The sequence below is a fragment of the Anoplolepis gracilipes genome, chromosome 2 (genome assembly GCF_047496725.1).
Source record: "Anoplolepis gracilipes chromosome 2, ASM4749672v1, whole genome shotgun sequence".
Taxonomy (NCBI): domain Eukaryota; kingdom Metazoa; phylum Arthropoda; class Insecta; order Hymenoptera; family Formicidae; genus Anoplolepis; species Anoplolepis gracilipes.
The window spans coordinates 19,397,269-19,413,629 of record NC_132971.1 but is presented as its reverse complement, the minus strand read 5'-3'; the positions used below and the strand labels follow the sequence as shown (position 1 = coordinate 19,413,629).

The window sequence follows — 16,361 nt, the reverse complement described above, 5'->3', positions numbered from 1 at the left end:
CTTTCGAAAACGCTCGATCGCGTCCACGTGGAGTTCCCAGTAACCGCTAACGGAAACTGACGTTCCGACGCCGGGATCAAAAAAATATATATTTGCGCAGCGATAAATAATATGTTAATATTAACACAGAACAGCTGAAGAAAAAAGTATGGATATTTTATTTCAATTTAAGATAAAATCTGAATTGGTTTCAAACGTCTGGTTTAGAATTAATTATAAAGAATGCAAATTTTTGCGAATTAATAACCAATATCAATGCGTCAATCACAAATTATCGTGTTCCAAGTAATTTTAATTACTTAGCTCTCGTTAAACGAAAAAGAAACAAAAAAATTTCCCATAATGCTTTATAAAAAACATTATTAAAAAATATTATATTCAAACTTTTTGTTTTGAATATTTTTTCTTATTTTTATAAATGTATAAAATATGTATATTTATTCACAAGTTTCTTATTTACTAAACAATCAAGAGATTATTCTTATTTATTTGCTTTAATAAAACACTGTATAGTTCAAATATAATAGAAAAATTGTGTAAAATTTTTAAACTTTTTATATTATCCATTTATTTAATTCAATAGATTCTTTTCATTTAACTTGTATATTTAAATATAAAATATTTAAACATTCTTTGATATAATTTAGCATTAAATTATTTTATCTGTATATTAAATGATAGTTTTATATCGATACATTATTATTATCGAAGAAAGAAATCAAACTATCAACGATATGAAAAAATATATCCGTTACATGACCCGCTTATATTTATGTGTTTACAATGAAAATGCCACGACACATTTAGCTTTTACTGGCACCATATCGTGACTCATGAGTTAAAAAGACTTTCCAAGAGTCCGCAAATTACATTTTTCCTCGCATAATATACTCACACGACCCACAAATTATTACAATGCACTATTGCGCGTAGAAATCTTACAGAATAAGGCATTTAATGAAGTTATTTTTTTCAAAATTGATATTCATTAATTAAATATAATTATCTTTGTATTAATTTACATTTGAATTACGAAGCCGATATGTTCGATAATCGATTTTACTTACACATCGCTCAGTGAAATGGAAGTGATAGAGACACAAAAACAGGCAAATTTTATTAAAACGTTTTTTATAACAATCTTTATTCTTTTTTAGTTTCATTTCTTTTTTTTTTTTTTTACATTTGTACGTAAGCCTATAAAACAAAGCGCCTTGCCAACCCCATGTCCTCAAGCGACGACCACGCGACGCGTCTACGGGACAATGATTAATGATTTTGCTGTACTTAAGCGAGACTGGTTCTCAACGAGGAAACCGCTACGAGCCTAAGACCATCGAATAATCCCCAAATATGCCCTTGCTAAGCGCCTGACTAACAGACTTCTTTAGATATTTCTACGCAGTCTTTTTCTTCGTCTCGTTCGGAAGTTCGCTCTTCTCTTCCTTCGCGCTTTTCGTGGCGATCTCTTCCTTAGCTTCCTGAACCTCGACAACGATCGTTTTTGCATTGTCGTCCTCCTCTTTTATCGTCTCGGCTAACTTTAGAATCCGTTCGGGAACGGTCTCCACAGACTGCTCGACCTTTGCCGATTCCTCCACTATTATCTTCGGGATGTCGAGGGACGATTTCTCGGCCAAAATTCCGACTTCTTCTCTCGCTTCGACGTTGGCATCGTTCAAGACGCTAGCTGATTTAGCGTTCGAATCAGACTCGACCGTCTGCGAAGCCTGTTTTGCCGGTGCCTCCGTGATGGGTTTCTCTGTTATGCGGGAATCCAAAAAGGCACAATCCGCCTGATCGGTCTTGACGAAGAATGTCTTTGATATCTTGTATTTGTCAAGAACGCCGTAAGCCTGCGACAAGAATAAGAAATTATTCAATTATTCAATTATTAAGAAATAAGTACTTAGATTCTACACTAAAAATTTTACTAATGATAATTACTAAAGCGTTAAATGGACGGTAATTTTCTAGACGATATTAATATATTAAGAATAATTTTTTTAAGATAGTAATCATAATTCTAGCATATATGTGTGTCTTGTACACATATTACATATATCTCATTTTAAGATATATAATTTTTTAATCTGTTTACTTTATTAAGTACATACCTTTTGAAGCACTTCTCCAGGCGGTATTCGTTCCCTCGTCATTACCCAAGCATTTTGTGCATGAACAGGACCGATGCCTTGACAACTCCATAAAACGGCATACGAGTTGTAATCCGTTTCAAGTACCGAATACTTGGTCTCGGGTGTCAGTGGAATTGTGGTATATTTAACCTGAAGTTTACCCTCCTCGGCTTTGGAAGCTGCGGGCTTAATTTCGCCTTCCAGTATCCTCTTTATCCCAGTACTATAGATCAGAAATATTAATAATAAAAAATTTATTTGTCAAAAGAATGTATACGAGGCGTGTCTAATAAATAATTGGATTAAAGTTGTATAAAATCAAACGACAATCGTAATGGTAAAATTAATTTATTTTATTCAAAATATGTCCTTTCTTGCATCGATGTAGCATTGACACAATCAACCATTGAATGGATTATTGATTTCTGAAAGTCCTCTCGAGAAAAAATGGACTTATGTAATTATATATATATCATATGTATATATAATTACATATAATCATGATTTTATATCCATTTTTTCTTGGACTTTTTCAGAATCGGTTCAAGCATCTTTGCCGGAATCGCTTGAATCGTGAAAATGCTAGCTTTGTGTAAAATATTGTCTTCAAAGATTTTCGAATTGTGTCTTTAAAGACTTTCAAATTCTTCCGCTCATAAATAAAAAATATATTTTCATAATCACATTTGCATCAATTTTCAGTAATTTGCATATATTTACATCATTATTTTATGTCAAATCTATCTTCGGTTCATTACGCTTTCGTGACAATATCAAATTTTTACTAGCTCTTTTAATTAATATATTTAATAGCATGTACGTCCGATAATAATGAGATTTTTACAGTTAATAAATCTGACTTAAAGTTTTAAAACAGTGTCATTTTTTGATAGTTGTCACGCATAAAAATAAAAAAAAATTAATCCAGTTATTTAATAGGCGCACCTCATACTGTATATCTTTCTTGAATTAATTTATAAAACAAATGACGGATGTAGCGTATATACTCACAAACGATTTGTAACTTGATTGCTCACATGGTATCTGCCATCAGTACCTTTGGTATAATTCGTCATGACGCATCGCGATACCACTTCGGTTAATTGAAAGTATCTCTCGGCTTCATACCAACTACCAAGGAACTGTAAAAATGTTGAATATTCGTTATTCGAAAAGTTCAACATTTTCTGTTTAAACATTGTATGATATTGATAGCATTATAACATAATTTATTTTAGAATATCAAACCAAATTATTGCATTCACGTGCGATTGACTGAAAATATATCAAGTCAATTATGTGGAAATCAATATTGACGATGAGAGATCTTATGATTTATGCAAAAGAAGTATAATCTTTATGATGACGAGTCATCAATGAGAAGAACAAGAGAATTATTTTCCTATGAGTAATATTTGATATATTTTTAATCAATCGCTTAGCGTACCGATGCAACATAAAAATTATACAAATTATACAAATTATATAAAAATTATAATTATATTTTTTAATAATATAATTTATGCACACATAATTGAAAGCGTAATATATCGAAGAAAATTAATAAGTGTATAATAAAATATATTAGATAAATGATAAAATTACTCACCCTCTCCATGTCGAAGTTCGCCATGGGTATGTATTCTGGACAGAAGCCCAGATTAGGAATCTGGGCGCTGGCCCAGGCCAGAATCGAGAGCGTTAGGATGATCTTCCCGAACATGTCTGATGATGATCTGCCTCGAGTATCCGTCGGGTTGCCAACCTTTATATACATTATAGCAAGAGCGTTGACCGAGCGGTCTTACCCCCTCTGTTTTACTCACGTGTTGGTACTCTTACGGTACTCTCCGCGGCCCGAGAGCCTGGGCGAGCAGACCATGGTCATTGGTCAATGATGATGCGCCTACGAATAATATCTCTTGGCAAGTCCATCTTGGTCGGCGACGGCGACCAAGAACCAGAAATGCAAGATCCATTATGCAACTTCAGGATGAACGGTACTTCCAGACTATAGAAGCCAGCCCCTTCGGGAACATTGCTAGAGCGAGGTCTTTTAACCTACGTGGAATGTCAATGATTTCCCGGATTAAATAACGCCTGGTTAACGGATGTGGTAAAAAAATGTTAACTCTTCAATTTAAATCACGCTTTTTAATTAAAAACAACTAAAGCAGAAGCAATAAATACTTATAGATCGCATTTAAGATCTTCGTAACGCTATTATATATTTATAGGTTCTTTTTGAACAAGCTTTTTCTATGTTTCGTCTTCTCACACACATCAATCACAAATACATATTACTAAATATCTTTGACCTTATCTCATATTAATTATAATTATAATTATAATTTTGTTGTTGCAATCAAAATTGACATAATTTGTCGAAATTTGCACGCGTCAACTTATTATTATATACATTATTATTATCATACAACATTTAAATACCTACACGTATGTCTCATATCGCTGGAAAAATACGGTCAATATTTCCATAACATAATAAATACTAATTTATATATTATGCATGATCGCCCATCTGATGTATAGAAATTGCGTTTGTTTGTGCGTTCCATTAGGAACAAGGTGAATATCTCGTTTCTCTTCCTCATCCCTTCATTCATAGCCGGTTCTAGCTCGCTGAAACCTCACGCGAACGCGTATTTACGTTCAGAGCAGGTGCCGAACGATCCCTCTGAACGGAATCAAAACGAAGAACGGAGGTTACCTGTGCCGCGATGTAATTATGCAATCGACAGTGCTGAGATTGGATGTACGTGGCATACGGCATCTTGCTGGAACGTGGCCCACTGGTAACGGGTTTCGCGCTGTGTGTGCGGCTTTTCTTTTTATACAAAACCAAAGTCCTTCGCGGACCGTTAGCCAACGATGTTGCGCCTCTTCTTTTTTGCGAGATTCTTTTGCGAACCGCAAACCGCTATGCGGGTTTCGCGAAAATGACAATTAGTGTTTTGATTTCGACGAAGGACAGTATAAAATAATTAACGCGACACCTACTCCCGATATGTATTTTATCGGCGTATTTTATCAGAGGATTTATTACTTGAATCGTTGATTAATATTAAAATAAAAATTAATGTGTGACTCTCTATAGCGCGGAAATCTCTCTACACATGTATAAAAGATTCTTTCTCTGTAATTTTATCTCCAAAGCAATAAAATCTATTGTTGGAATGTGTCAATGTATTTTAATAATAATTTAAGTATAATGTAATTACAAACTTTCTCTTTTTTTAATTTTATATAAAATAACTTTCTAATTTTATCTCTTAAAAATTTCCAAAAACATAATATTTTGTAAAGTATAGTTTGCATTATATTCTTTAATCAAGTTTATTAAAATTGTTCAAATTATTAAATATTTTAAATTGAAAAAACTATTTTCTATAAATTTGTATGTATATAAACCGGAATATAAAGGGTTTTATTGGGATAAGATAAGGAAAATCGACACAATACATACTAGTTCGATTACTTTAGCTCGCTTTCTTTTATCTTGTCGTACACAATGTGTTTCCATCTGAATTAATTTATTTTTCGTAAATCTATGAACACTAAGAAAGCACACGAAGCTCGCGCCTCGCTTGGAGAGAAGATGCTTAAAATCTACAAAGTTTCACCCGGATGCCCGAAAAGAAGACACTATCTTCGCAAAACAGTGGTAAAGAATCATAATAAATCAACATTTTTCGCTATTTTTTTTTTTTACAAAATTATATATGTTAATTATACATCCCTTAAACCTTTATCGGTGTTCCTAAACCATTCAATTTATTTAATCGATTTGGTATCGAATAATCCTAAGTGTCGTCTTTCTTTACATTCCCGATCAACTTGCCTGTCGAGAGCGAAATTCGAGATCTTTATCTTTCTTTCTTTCTTTCTTTCTTTCTTTTTTGCCGATACTGACACAGTCCCGAAAAAGACATCCGGGTGCGTATATGGGCGCGCTAAACATAATTAATTAACAATAAAATAATCTGTAATGCATAATCCTAGTGCGTTTATACGGCTCGAGAAGAGGGGACGATTGAAAGTCAGGAGCGCGTGATAAGGGTGGAGGGGTTTTTTAAGGGAAACGGTGAGACAAAGCCAATCGTGCTTATCTAATTATTATTATAGGCGACTCGCAAAATCATTTCTCGATCGGTTTCCTCCCGCCTTTGCGATTGCAAAGATTCTTCCTGGACATCGAGAGCCTACGACGGGTCGTCGCCCGTCGATCACGAGAACGTCGCGGCATCGCGCGCTAAACAATAATTACTTTAGCTTTATTATCATTTAGTATCACATTACGTTCACTGTGTTTTGTGCTGGCCATTGTCTGCCTGGCTTTTGCGAAAGCGCACACCACCCCTCTAACCTCGCTTTCTGCTCCGTTATACGATATACGTTTCTTAGTCACGATGTTCTCATTGTGACGGAAAAAAAGTGATAGAATGAAGAAGACATACCGATCGATTTGTCTCCACCCCAAGCAATTACGAGAGCAATTACAAGAATAAACAGCAACTTCGATCGATCGCGATCGTGTTTTCCACGCGACGCTTCATTTGACAGATACGAAGACATTGAGACTTTGAGACAAAAAGACAAATTTACATCTTTATGTAATTTTTATTTATACACGATTTTTTTTATTATACCACAGGACTCGGATGAGATAAATTTAATGTCATTAGCGTACATCAATATTAAAGATTCTTTTACGTATTCGTTTTATTTACCTTCGCGTTGTAATCGATAACATATTTTTCTAATTAAGAATAATATATTAAGATTGTAATATTTTTCAAGTACAATTGCGCGCGCCGTTTAAAACTTATGTATAAAAATCTTGTTGTCTAAAATGTCAAATGTATTGTTTTAAAAACTAAAATTGCATTTGCTATTAATCTTATTTAACAATTTTTATTGAAAATGTCTTTGGTGTGAGCGTATCGAAACTATATTTCGCTAGAAAGAATACGGCTATGTCAATTTTTAGATTCACGTATCTTATTTATTTTACGTTTCTGACTTCTCATAATAGTAATCAATTATTGCATTAAAATAATTATTATACTTTCGTCAACTTTATATATATATATATATATATATATATATATATATATATATATATATAAGGAATGTGAATTGAAAATAATAAATTTTCAGGTATGTCTCTTTCTCTCGTCAATTAGTTTTTTCTCATTCTTTAAAATCACATTTTCTCAAGTATATCATCGAGGTGGTTTTTACAAAGGTGGTTTTACAAAGGTGGAGCAAAAAAGTGGTCGAGGCCCTTCTTCAAGGCACCTTAGGTAATATAATGCCTAGCTAGAAAAGAAAGAAAAAAAAACATGACGTCCTGCGTCAAACAAAAATGAAATTATAAAGAGAAGAAAGCTACTTATAACGATCTAACTAGCCTTAATAAAAAGTTGAATTAATTCGAATAAATCTTAAAATCTTGTACATGAATTCATTAACGTTTTTTTCCATTTCCTAAGCGAGCTCGTTATCGTCATCTTAAACGCCTATGTCTCTTAAGACTATGAACACATGAAATCACTGCCCAATCGACCAATTTGGACCCATTTTGACAAGGCACTCGAGTCGCTAAATTACATACCGAAGGGTAAAACCGTGAATGGGATGTCAGGACGAGAATATGAAGAGGATATGGAAAGAGATGACGATGTGGAAGACGGGATTTTAGAAGACAGAGTATTAACACAACGTCGACGTTTACTAGATATTACAATAAATTGCATCAATAATTTATAAACATCGTAAACGTGTCTTCCGCAATCGTTTTCGCCGATAATATTTTCTTCCCTCATCGTACTTCCCCCCCCCCCTCCCTCTTCGTTTTTCATGATTTTTCATTTCAACATCCCGACAAGATACTTTCGTGTGTGTTCGCGATCGAAACCGTATAGTAACTAACTACATACGAGCAGTTAGTTGAAGGCGATTGGCGGGCAGGACACCTAAGATCTACCTAAGACAGAAATCGGTGGAAAGTCGGTTGGTCCCTTTGCGATAAATGTGAAATAAATAAATTCTAATCCGTCTCTCTTTTTCCGCTCGTTCCTATTTAACATTATTTACATCATGAGATTAGTGTCGCATGCGGACTGAGGTAAACGGGACGTCTTTCCGGATGCCACGTGCCGCGATTAAAATAAAATAACAACAAACAAGACGCGACGAATAGACTGCGCTTCATTCCTACAAACTCGCCAAGATTTGACGCGTGACAATAATTGACTCTCGTGTTCGTTTCATTATCATCCTTGTACTTTTCCAGACTATGTTCGACGATCGTGTTCGACATATATCGTTCGATATCGACGTCGATCATTAGCGAAGATATCTTATCAAACTTATTGCTTATGCGTAACGGTGAGATACTTTTTAAAAAGTCGCAACCGAGCGACTTTAGTATCAAGAAGCTTTTTCATTTGTGTAAAATTGACTTCTTTCATATTTATTATTCTTCCAAGGCCTTCTCCGGTGCTGCGTGCCGTTTGTCTTCGAAGAAAATGTACATTTTTTTATCAATAATTTTTATCTACTTGTTTGTCTTTGTTTAAATATTACATAAATATTAAATGCAAATATTGTGTGCAAATTTATCTGAATGAAGAAAAATTTTATATTACCTATACATATATACTATGTAATTTATCTCTTAACAAGTTGCACTTATGTTTGGCATACTTGAAATTTGGGCATTGTATGCAGATATTTGTGTATCATGAGTGTTAATTACTTGAGTAGTAGCAACGTACTTTTTATCACTTCGAAAAGTATATTTAAATTTTTGTTCAGCACAAAACGATTTTACATCTAATATCAATATCTTTTGAAGAAAACTTAATAATTTTGAGAACTGAATTGTATAAGACAGAAAAATTTACAATATCACATTTAATATAATATATATCGTATAATATTATAATATATATAACTTTCTAGCAGAAATTTATTATATTATAGTATTATGTACACACATACAAACACACACACACATGCAGATATATATATATTAATATAATATACAATATATTTTTTAACACTCTGGTTCTGTATTATAAAAAATCATATTTTTTAAATTTATTAAATCGTATTGTGTTTTGATTCTAGAAAATTTCGATATTAGATATTTATAACAGCTATAAAAATCATACGTGTGATTAGATTTTATTCTCTTTTTTTATTTCTTCCGATATAAATTAATTTTAATGATATAAAATTGCGTGTACATTTAGATATATATGTAGATATGTAAAAGAAATACATTATTATGTCTTTGAATAATTAAAAGTTAAATGCACAAATATTTGTAGACGATACACCTCGAGTATGCCAAAAATTGGTTCAACTTTGTGTGTTAAAATATTTGTAACACTTGGTGTACATTTCTTCGTTAAAACGACGACAACTTTACAAATATTATTTTTAAAGGAAAAAATTTGTGCGTTTTTTTTTAACTATCGTACAGTTCGTAGCAGTATCCAATAAAGAAAACAGAGCAAATTATAATATTTAAAAATAAATCCTAGAATGTGAATCTTCATGATAAAAAATTCTTTAGATATCAGAAAATGAAAAATTATACACATGTCGCTTTTGCTTTTGCCTTGTGTACTTTACTTGCGATAAAGGCACATTTATTTCTTTTTATTATATTTATAGATAATATATACTCTCCACTGTCTAAAATTATTATGAAAACTATAGGTTCGTTGTTTTTGGTTTTTGACAATAAAACAAAAAGTTTTCGAAAAAAAAAATTATTCTAATCAGTTATTTTTCGAAATATCATACATAAATATCATAAGCTGTAAATTTTTTGTACTATAACTTAAAAAAATAAAAATGTTTTTGATTGATAATATCTATGGTTACTTTTGGATAAATTTTGTGGTTGTTTCAACTTGTATATTCTTTTAAAATAATCCGAATATAAAAGTCGAGTGTCTCGATCGCGTCCTAACAAAATCCTAGGAGCGTCAGAAAAACTTGTTCCAAGGACCCGTCATCGCGCGCTCGAGGAGCACTCTTCAGCACCGGATGGCCTTTGATCTTGTCGTTATTCGTGATTAAACTCGCGGTGTAGATTTCTGCTGAGCAGCAGATTGTTGTGCGGTCCCGAGAGATGCCTGATGAGGTCCTGTAGATTGACAAAGTTGGACGACGAGCAGAAGCAGCACGAGAACGTATTGTCCGGGGCGGCTATCACGCCGCGGTGCACCGAGCAGAGATGTTTCAGTAAATGCGCTTTCTGCTTGAACATGGCAACGCAGAGTCTACATGCGAATGGTTTCTCGCCCGTGTGCACTCGCAGGTGAGTCTTTAGGTTCCACGACATGCCGAACTGTTTGCCACAGTAGCTACACCGGTATTCACGTACGGGAGTAGACTTGGGCGGGTCGTCCGCCGACGGCGGCGGCGGTGGTGCTCGGGCGGCCGGTGGCAGGGTCCAGCTACCCCAGGGTGGCTCCAGAGCCGCCGCCGCCGGATCGGCGCTCGGCGGTCGATGTGACGGCGATGTCGCTGTCCTATCCTGCTGCACATCAATTGCCAATTGTTAATAACGGAGGAATTAAAAATTTCCATCAATAAAGAATCAACAAGCCTTTTATATGCCCCGAATTAAGCATGCGTTTTGAAATAAAAATTACGACGATTAAAGAGTAAAATTCATGAAAAAGAACGTACTGATTTGAGAATCTAATAATTAATCATGCGTTTGTAATACGGTTAATATTAATTAAGATATGTATAAAAAAAATGTTAAGCGTAGCTTACCAGGTAATGTGATGCGTAGCTTACCAGGTACGGTGGTGCCGAAACGCTTAGCTGATGTGGCGCCTGTAATCTCCTGGGCGTTTCGAATCCAGGATTGAAAGGTACGAAGGCAGGATTTTGCGCGGGAGCGTTGTGGAAGCCTGGCCTTCGCTTACGATGAGGCGTCACTACGTACGCCTCCGCAGGTGGGATCGGTATTTCTTCGGGTTTTCTCTTCCCGGGTTCTAAACCTAATGCCAGCCGCGTCACCAGCTGTCGTTTCCTTTCTTCGGCTTCCTCGATAGATTCTCGCCTTTCGAATATTTGCTTCTCAGGCCTGCGATCAAACCAAATTGTTTTGAAAAACTGTTCCAATTTCCGTCAATTCTTTGTAGCTCATGAAATGACTAAGCTATGACTTTATATACTAGCATTGAAAATGATAGAACTATTGCGTAATACGAGATCAACGTAGGCCTGACCTGTGTATATCGTGCGAGCTGTCGCTCGTGACGGAAGCGCCAGAATTGAGACTCAAATTAACAGGATCGGAGCTATCCCTTCTTCTAGGAGCTTCTATGTTGCTCTCTCTGTTATCCGTAAGAAGATCTCTCTCGTTTTCCACACCACCTTCCACATCCACTTCCGGCTCCTCTTCGCAGCCTTCCGTTTTAATAAGAACGGAACAACAGTCCGCGAGATTATTCGACTGTCTGAAAGACATGATATTTTTATAATATAATAGAATCCTTCGAATTGTTATTGATATAAACGTTTGATTATTTAAAAAGTTTGACTAAGAAAGAATAATTTGCTTTTGTTTGTAAATAGAATATTAAAAAAAATTAACAGCTCAAAAATTTAAAAATTAAAGTAAAAAGTCAAAAAATTGTTCAATTATTATAATTAGTAGTTAGTTTATTTTGTAAAATTCAAACAATATACAATTTATTATATAAGTAAGTTTTCTCTTTAAAAAAAAAATATTTATTTAAACATTTTATTTTTTAATTATTTTAAATAATAAAGGAATCTTTATATTTCCTTTTTATTTTCACAAGCTTGATAAAACGCAGGACATCAACTACCAACCTTCCATCATATTGGGATTCATAGCTGGAACTCTCTTGGCCTTCTGAAGGCTGTGGAGTCGATATTCTTTCGGGATCAGAATTGCTAGAAGTTTGAGGGTAATTGGGCCCAAATAGCTCCGAATTAATTTGAAGAAGTTCGAAAAGCTCCTTCAACGGTGTAAGCTCTGTCGACTAAACAGCACAAAATTCTTTTATTAAGAAAGATTTTGCTTAACACTTTTTTTTTAAATACTTAATATTTTTCGTATATACATGAATAATTTTTCTCTTTCTAAAATTCAAAATTATTGTCATTGGAAACATATATTGTTTTTATATTCTAATTATTATGTTTAAGTTCTTATTACAAATATATGTTACATATCTCAATTTTAAAATATTTATCATTCGCTCTCAACGCCAAATCTGATTTTTTTATTATTAAAATTATAAAATATGTACCGGTATCAGGGCTTCTCCGTTATACAAAAACTCCAACAAATGATTCAATTGAGTCTTTCGGACGCCAGATAAATGAACCACATGGTCCAGTACAGGATTCCGAAGTAGACTAGCTAAGAGGGGACTCGCTGCTGCCAAAACGACGCGATGGGCCTTCACGACAGACCCATCGTCGCATGCCAGGGTCACGTCCACGTGACGGTCCCCGCTGTACCAGGCCCCGACCTCAGCGGCCAAGGTCGCTGGATGTTTCCCATAGTGGAGGGTCAGGAGACCGTCAGTATACATCGTCTGAAACAAGAATAAGAAAGCAACATTAGCATCTATTTATTCTAAAGATTAGATTTGTTTTTTTTTTTTTTTTTATCAATTCAGAATCTATATTAAATATATCATCCGTAAAAAAAAAAATTAGAAACAATGAATAGACAGATAAATAAATTAAAAAAAAAAAAAGAAGTCTTTTTTTTTGTTTTACGTATAAATGAAATTATGCGATAAAAAGTTCATCCCGCGTCCTTAACCCAATAAGCGATCTTACCGCCTCGCGTGTTGCGAAGACAGCTTCGTTACATTAATTTCCTCCTTTCGTGCCTTGGCTCTCTTAAGAAACGACGGAAGAGACACTGACGTGTCATAAGATCATGTTTCTCACGTTTCTCTTACATCTACGCAGCTCTCGGTTGACCACGTCAAACATGTTTAATAGCACCAATTATCTAGTTAGACAAATAATTTAAACCTCTCACGCATTCTTTTTTACTCATCTCTGAATATATTAAGTTACGTTTGCAACTATCTTAGAAGTTTATAAAAACATATTCAAAAATATTTCATTATTAATGGAATCGATATATATATTTGATCCCCTTTATAAAACTTTTATATACTTGACTGACAAATATAGCGCAATAAATGTCGTGCAGAAGCCCACAATTTCCATATATATTTTATAGTTACATAATAAGCTAAGACGTAATTGTATAATTGAGGTTTTCATAATCAAACGATTTATAAAACTACATTACTGGAAGGTCTGTTAATTCTGCTATTTATTAGAGGAATATTTCTCGCCTTACCGCAGAATCCGACTCGCTTTAGAATATATAAATATTTTTTCAACAAGTGTCACCGACAAATCGATAATTCCTCCTAATTAGCTGTTATTTTAAAAACGGATTAATAGATTATTATTACAACATAATCGTATGACAGTAAATCGTTGAGAAAACATCTGACTAATACGATATCGATCGCACAAAAAGTATCCCATTCATCCGTATCCTAAGATTTGCAACAGTTTAACGCGGCCACGGCTAAGAATTGAGAATTAACGGCTGATCGAGCATTCCTTCGGTTTCTCAAGGGAAGCCTGGAGAGAGAAAGTTCGGTTTCACGACGGTTTCATTCTCTCAAAGAGCAGAGAAGTATAACTAATATTATGAAACCAACGCCATAAACATCGACAAATTCCGCAATGTCAAAGTGTGTGCAATCGCACTGAAAATATTTATATTCGACCAGCTACTCACAAACTTTCATTTCTAGTAATATTTCCGAAAGAGAAAGAGAAAGATACATTTAATAATAGTTTATCATTATATTTTTCTACCTTAATGTGCAAATAATATTTATAAAAGAATAATCTTACATGTTGTTTACGACCGGCATTAATTATGTAAATGTATAATTCAAAATTACAGAGCGGCAAAGTGATGGTACGTAGCATGATCTAAGAGAACATCTCGCATATTCGCGCTGCCATGACCTTCGATCGATTGTCCAATCAAATTTGAAAGGGAAGACCTTGGATAAGAATTACGAAGACGATCTATCATGAAATTCTAAATTGTTGAAAGTAACGTAACGAATTCTCTTATATAGCGAATTGACATTAAACATATGTACATATAGATTCGCAGCCGCTATCGTTTATTCACTCTTATTGTTAGATAATGTCTCATCAGAATCAATTCCTTTCATATCAGACGTCACAAAGCACCGCCGTTACATAATTAAAAAATTTACATCCGCCTGGTATCCGTGCTTGCATAAGAAAATAATTTCGCTGGAAACCTTGGTATACAAGATATACCGAGACAACGGAGAACGATACGTCGCTAGCTAGCACGTTTAAATCATTCGATCGTCTCATTAATATTGTGAAATAGGAAGGTCTAAAAATAAAGTACAAAAAAAGATATTAAAAAGAAAAAGAGAGAGAAAGGTTACCCTTTTTTTTTTTTTTTTTTTTTTTTTTTTATTTTGTGACCGAGATGCATCATAACCCAAAAGGAACGATTTCGTAATGTGATTTTCGCATGTGAGAGTGTCGCGTCATATCACGAGGATGCATCACGACGAACGCGGATAATTATCATCAAAAGAGAGATTTAAAAAAAGCAATCTAAAGACAGAAGAAGGCGAGTCCTTCGGGTAAGAGTTACGACGGCCATCCGCGTGCTCACTCGCATACGTAAGTGACGTCTCGCCAAGCGTGATACACGGAGAAAATCGCTAAATAAGGTAATCATTGCTGGACACCGCTGCCGCAGCTGCTGGTTAATGCTAGTAAGCAGCGACTGAAGTTCAGGGTCGATCCGTGCTTGGCCGGCCGGCCGGATTACGTTCGCGCTTACGCGCTCACGTTCTTCTTTCTTCTTCTATTTGGGCCTTGAAGAGTTGCCGGGCAGGGTCTCGTGCCGAGCGCGCGCGCACCTTGCCGCGGACGTAACAAATGACTGGACGGAGTGTTACCTGTGCGTGCCGTGATCGAAACGTAAGGGGAGGAACACTAACAATAAGTATGCCATATCAAGCGCGCATCAGCCCAATAGTCGGCGTGATAACTGGCGATTCGGATGCTATAAAATTGATCCTTATACGTTGACTGAAGAAGCAACAAGATTGGTACAAAGACCTTTTACTTGTACCACAGGAATTTTAATTCATCAATTTTAACCCTTGCATCAATCGCATTTTATTGTTGATATTAATGGATGATGGAAAGTCAGACATAATTAATCACCTCTCTCTACATTCGTCCGATTTCCATTAATTTATCAAAATTATCGATTTTAAGCCTAATTAAATGTTTTAAAAGGTAGGAATTTTTTTTTAAATACTCGTGTTATCCGGGTTGCCAATCAAGCTTCATCTGAGATTGTGAAATAAAATTAGATATAGATTGGCATCGAATTTCCTACCTCTCCTTGTCCATCTGACTTCACATCGCTATTATTTAAAAATTTATTTTTTTTTTGCAAATTATTTGTTATTAAATATTATCTAGACTAAGGAGAAAAGGGGGAGAATTATGTTGCAATACAAAAAGTTCATGCTGTTCAAAGAAAGTAAAGTTGGCGCTCTTTTACCAGGCAAGCCGCACCTTTCGCTCTTGTATGTGCTGTGCTCTGCTGTGCCAGAACAAAACTGTTTCTAAAACCGAGTACCCCGATATTCGATGCCGGTAAGCTACACGATTTCATCTTAACATCGGTTGATACTCAGTATGAGATACTGGGAGAGAAGTTTTAATGTATAAATAATAAAAACTATAAATAATAAAAATATTCGAATATAAAATACACTTCAATTTAAAAAAAAAGTTATTGCAAAAATGATTTATAGTGCACTATAAACAGCAGTGATAATTTTATTAAATATTATTATAAATGATATAGATTAATATAAATATTATTATTATATAGCAATATAAATATTATACAAATATTAGTATAAATATAATATTAATATAAATATTATTATGGATTATACAGTAAAATACTTACGTATACTAACAAGAAAAATATAACATATTTTAGCTTATTTTCTTTAAATTAAAAATCAAGAACAATAATACCATTTTATGTAACTTTCTATTATT

General features: G+C 34.3%; 2 protein-coding genes across 7 annotated transcripts in view; both read right to left on the bottom strand.

Moving 5' to 3' along the window:
* Positions 1 to 737: 737 nt before the first annotated feature.
* On the bottom strand, positions 738 to 3,930 carry LOC140662742 (apolipoprotein D-like). The gene is made up of 4 exons (XM_072886347.1): positions 3,748 to 3,930; positions 3,150 to 3,280; positions 2,118 to 2,361; positions 738 to 1,856 (listed from the first exon to the last, which is right to left on the bottom strand). Exons 1-4 carry the CDS (start codon positions 3,913 to 3,915, stop codon positions 1,398 to 1,400), a joined length of 1,002 nt encoding a protein of 333 aa, XP_072742448.1. The 5' UTR covers positions 3,916 to 3,930; the 3' UTR covers positions 738 to 1,397.
* A 1,695-nt stretch (positions 3,931 to 5,625) lies between these two features.
* The window catches only part of Ken (zinc finger and BTB domain-containing ken and barbie protein), a 35,721-nt gene continuing 24,985 nt past the window's right edge, over positions 5,626 to 16,361 (bottom strand). The window contains exons 1-7 of one of the 6 annotated variants that reach the window (XM_072886342.1): positions 13,555 to 14,700; positions 13,017 to 13,194; positions 12,476 to 12,766; positions 12,033 to 12,205; positions 11,423 to 11,653; positions 10,962 to 11,277; positions 5,626 to 10,719 (exon numbers count right to left, since the gene is read on the bottom strand). In XM_072886342.1, the coding sequence (XP_072742443.1) occupies positions 10,243 to 10,719; positions 10,962 to 11,277; positions 11,423 to 11,653; positions 12,033 to 12,205; positions 12,476 to 12,763 (1,485 nt within the window). In that variant the 5' untranslated portion in view covers positions 12,764 to 12,766; positions 13,017 to 13,194; positions 13,555 to 14,700 and the 3' untranslated portion in view covers positions 5,626 to 10,242. Of the gene's footprint in view, positions 10,720 to 10,961; positions 11,278 to 11,422; positions 11,654 to 12,032; positions 12,206 to 12,475; positions 12,767 to 13,016; positions 14,701 to 16,361 lie in introns of those variants that run through there. The other 5 variants (XM_072886341.1, XM_072886340.1, XM_072886343.1 and 2 more) reach the window with 5 other exon arrangements.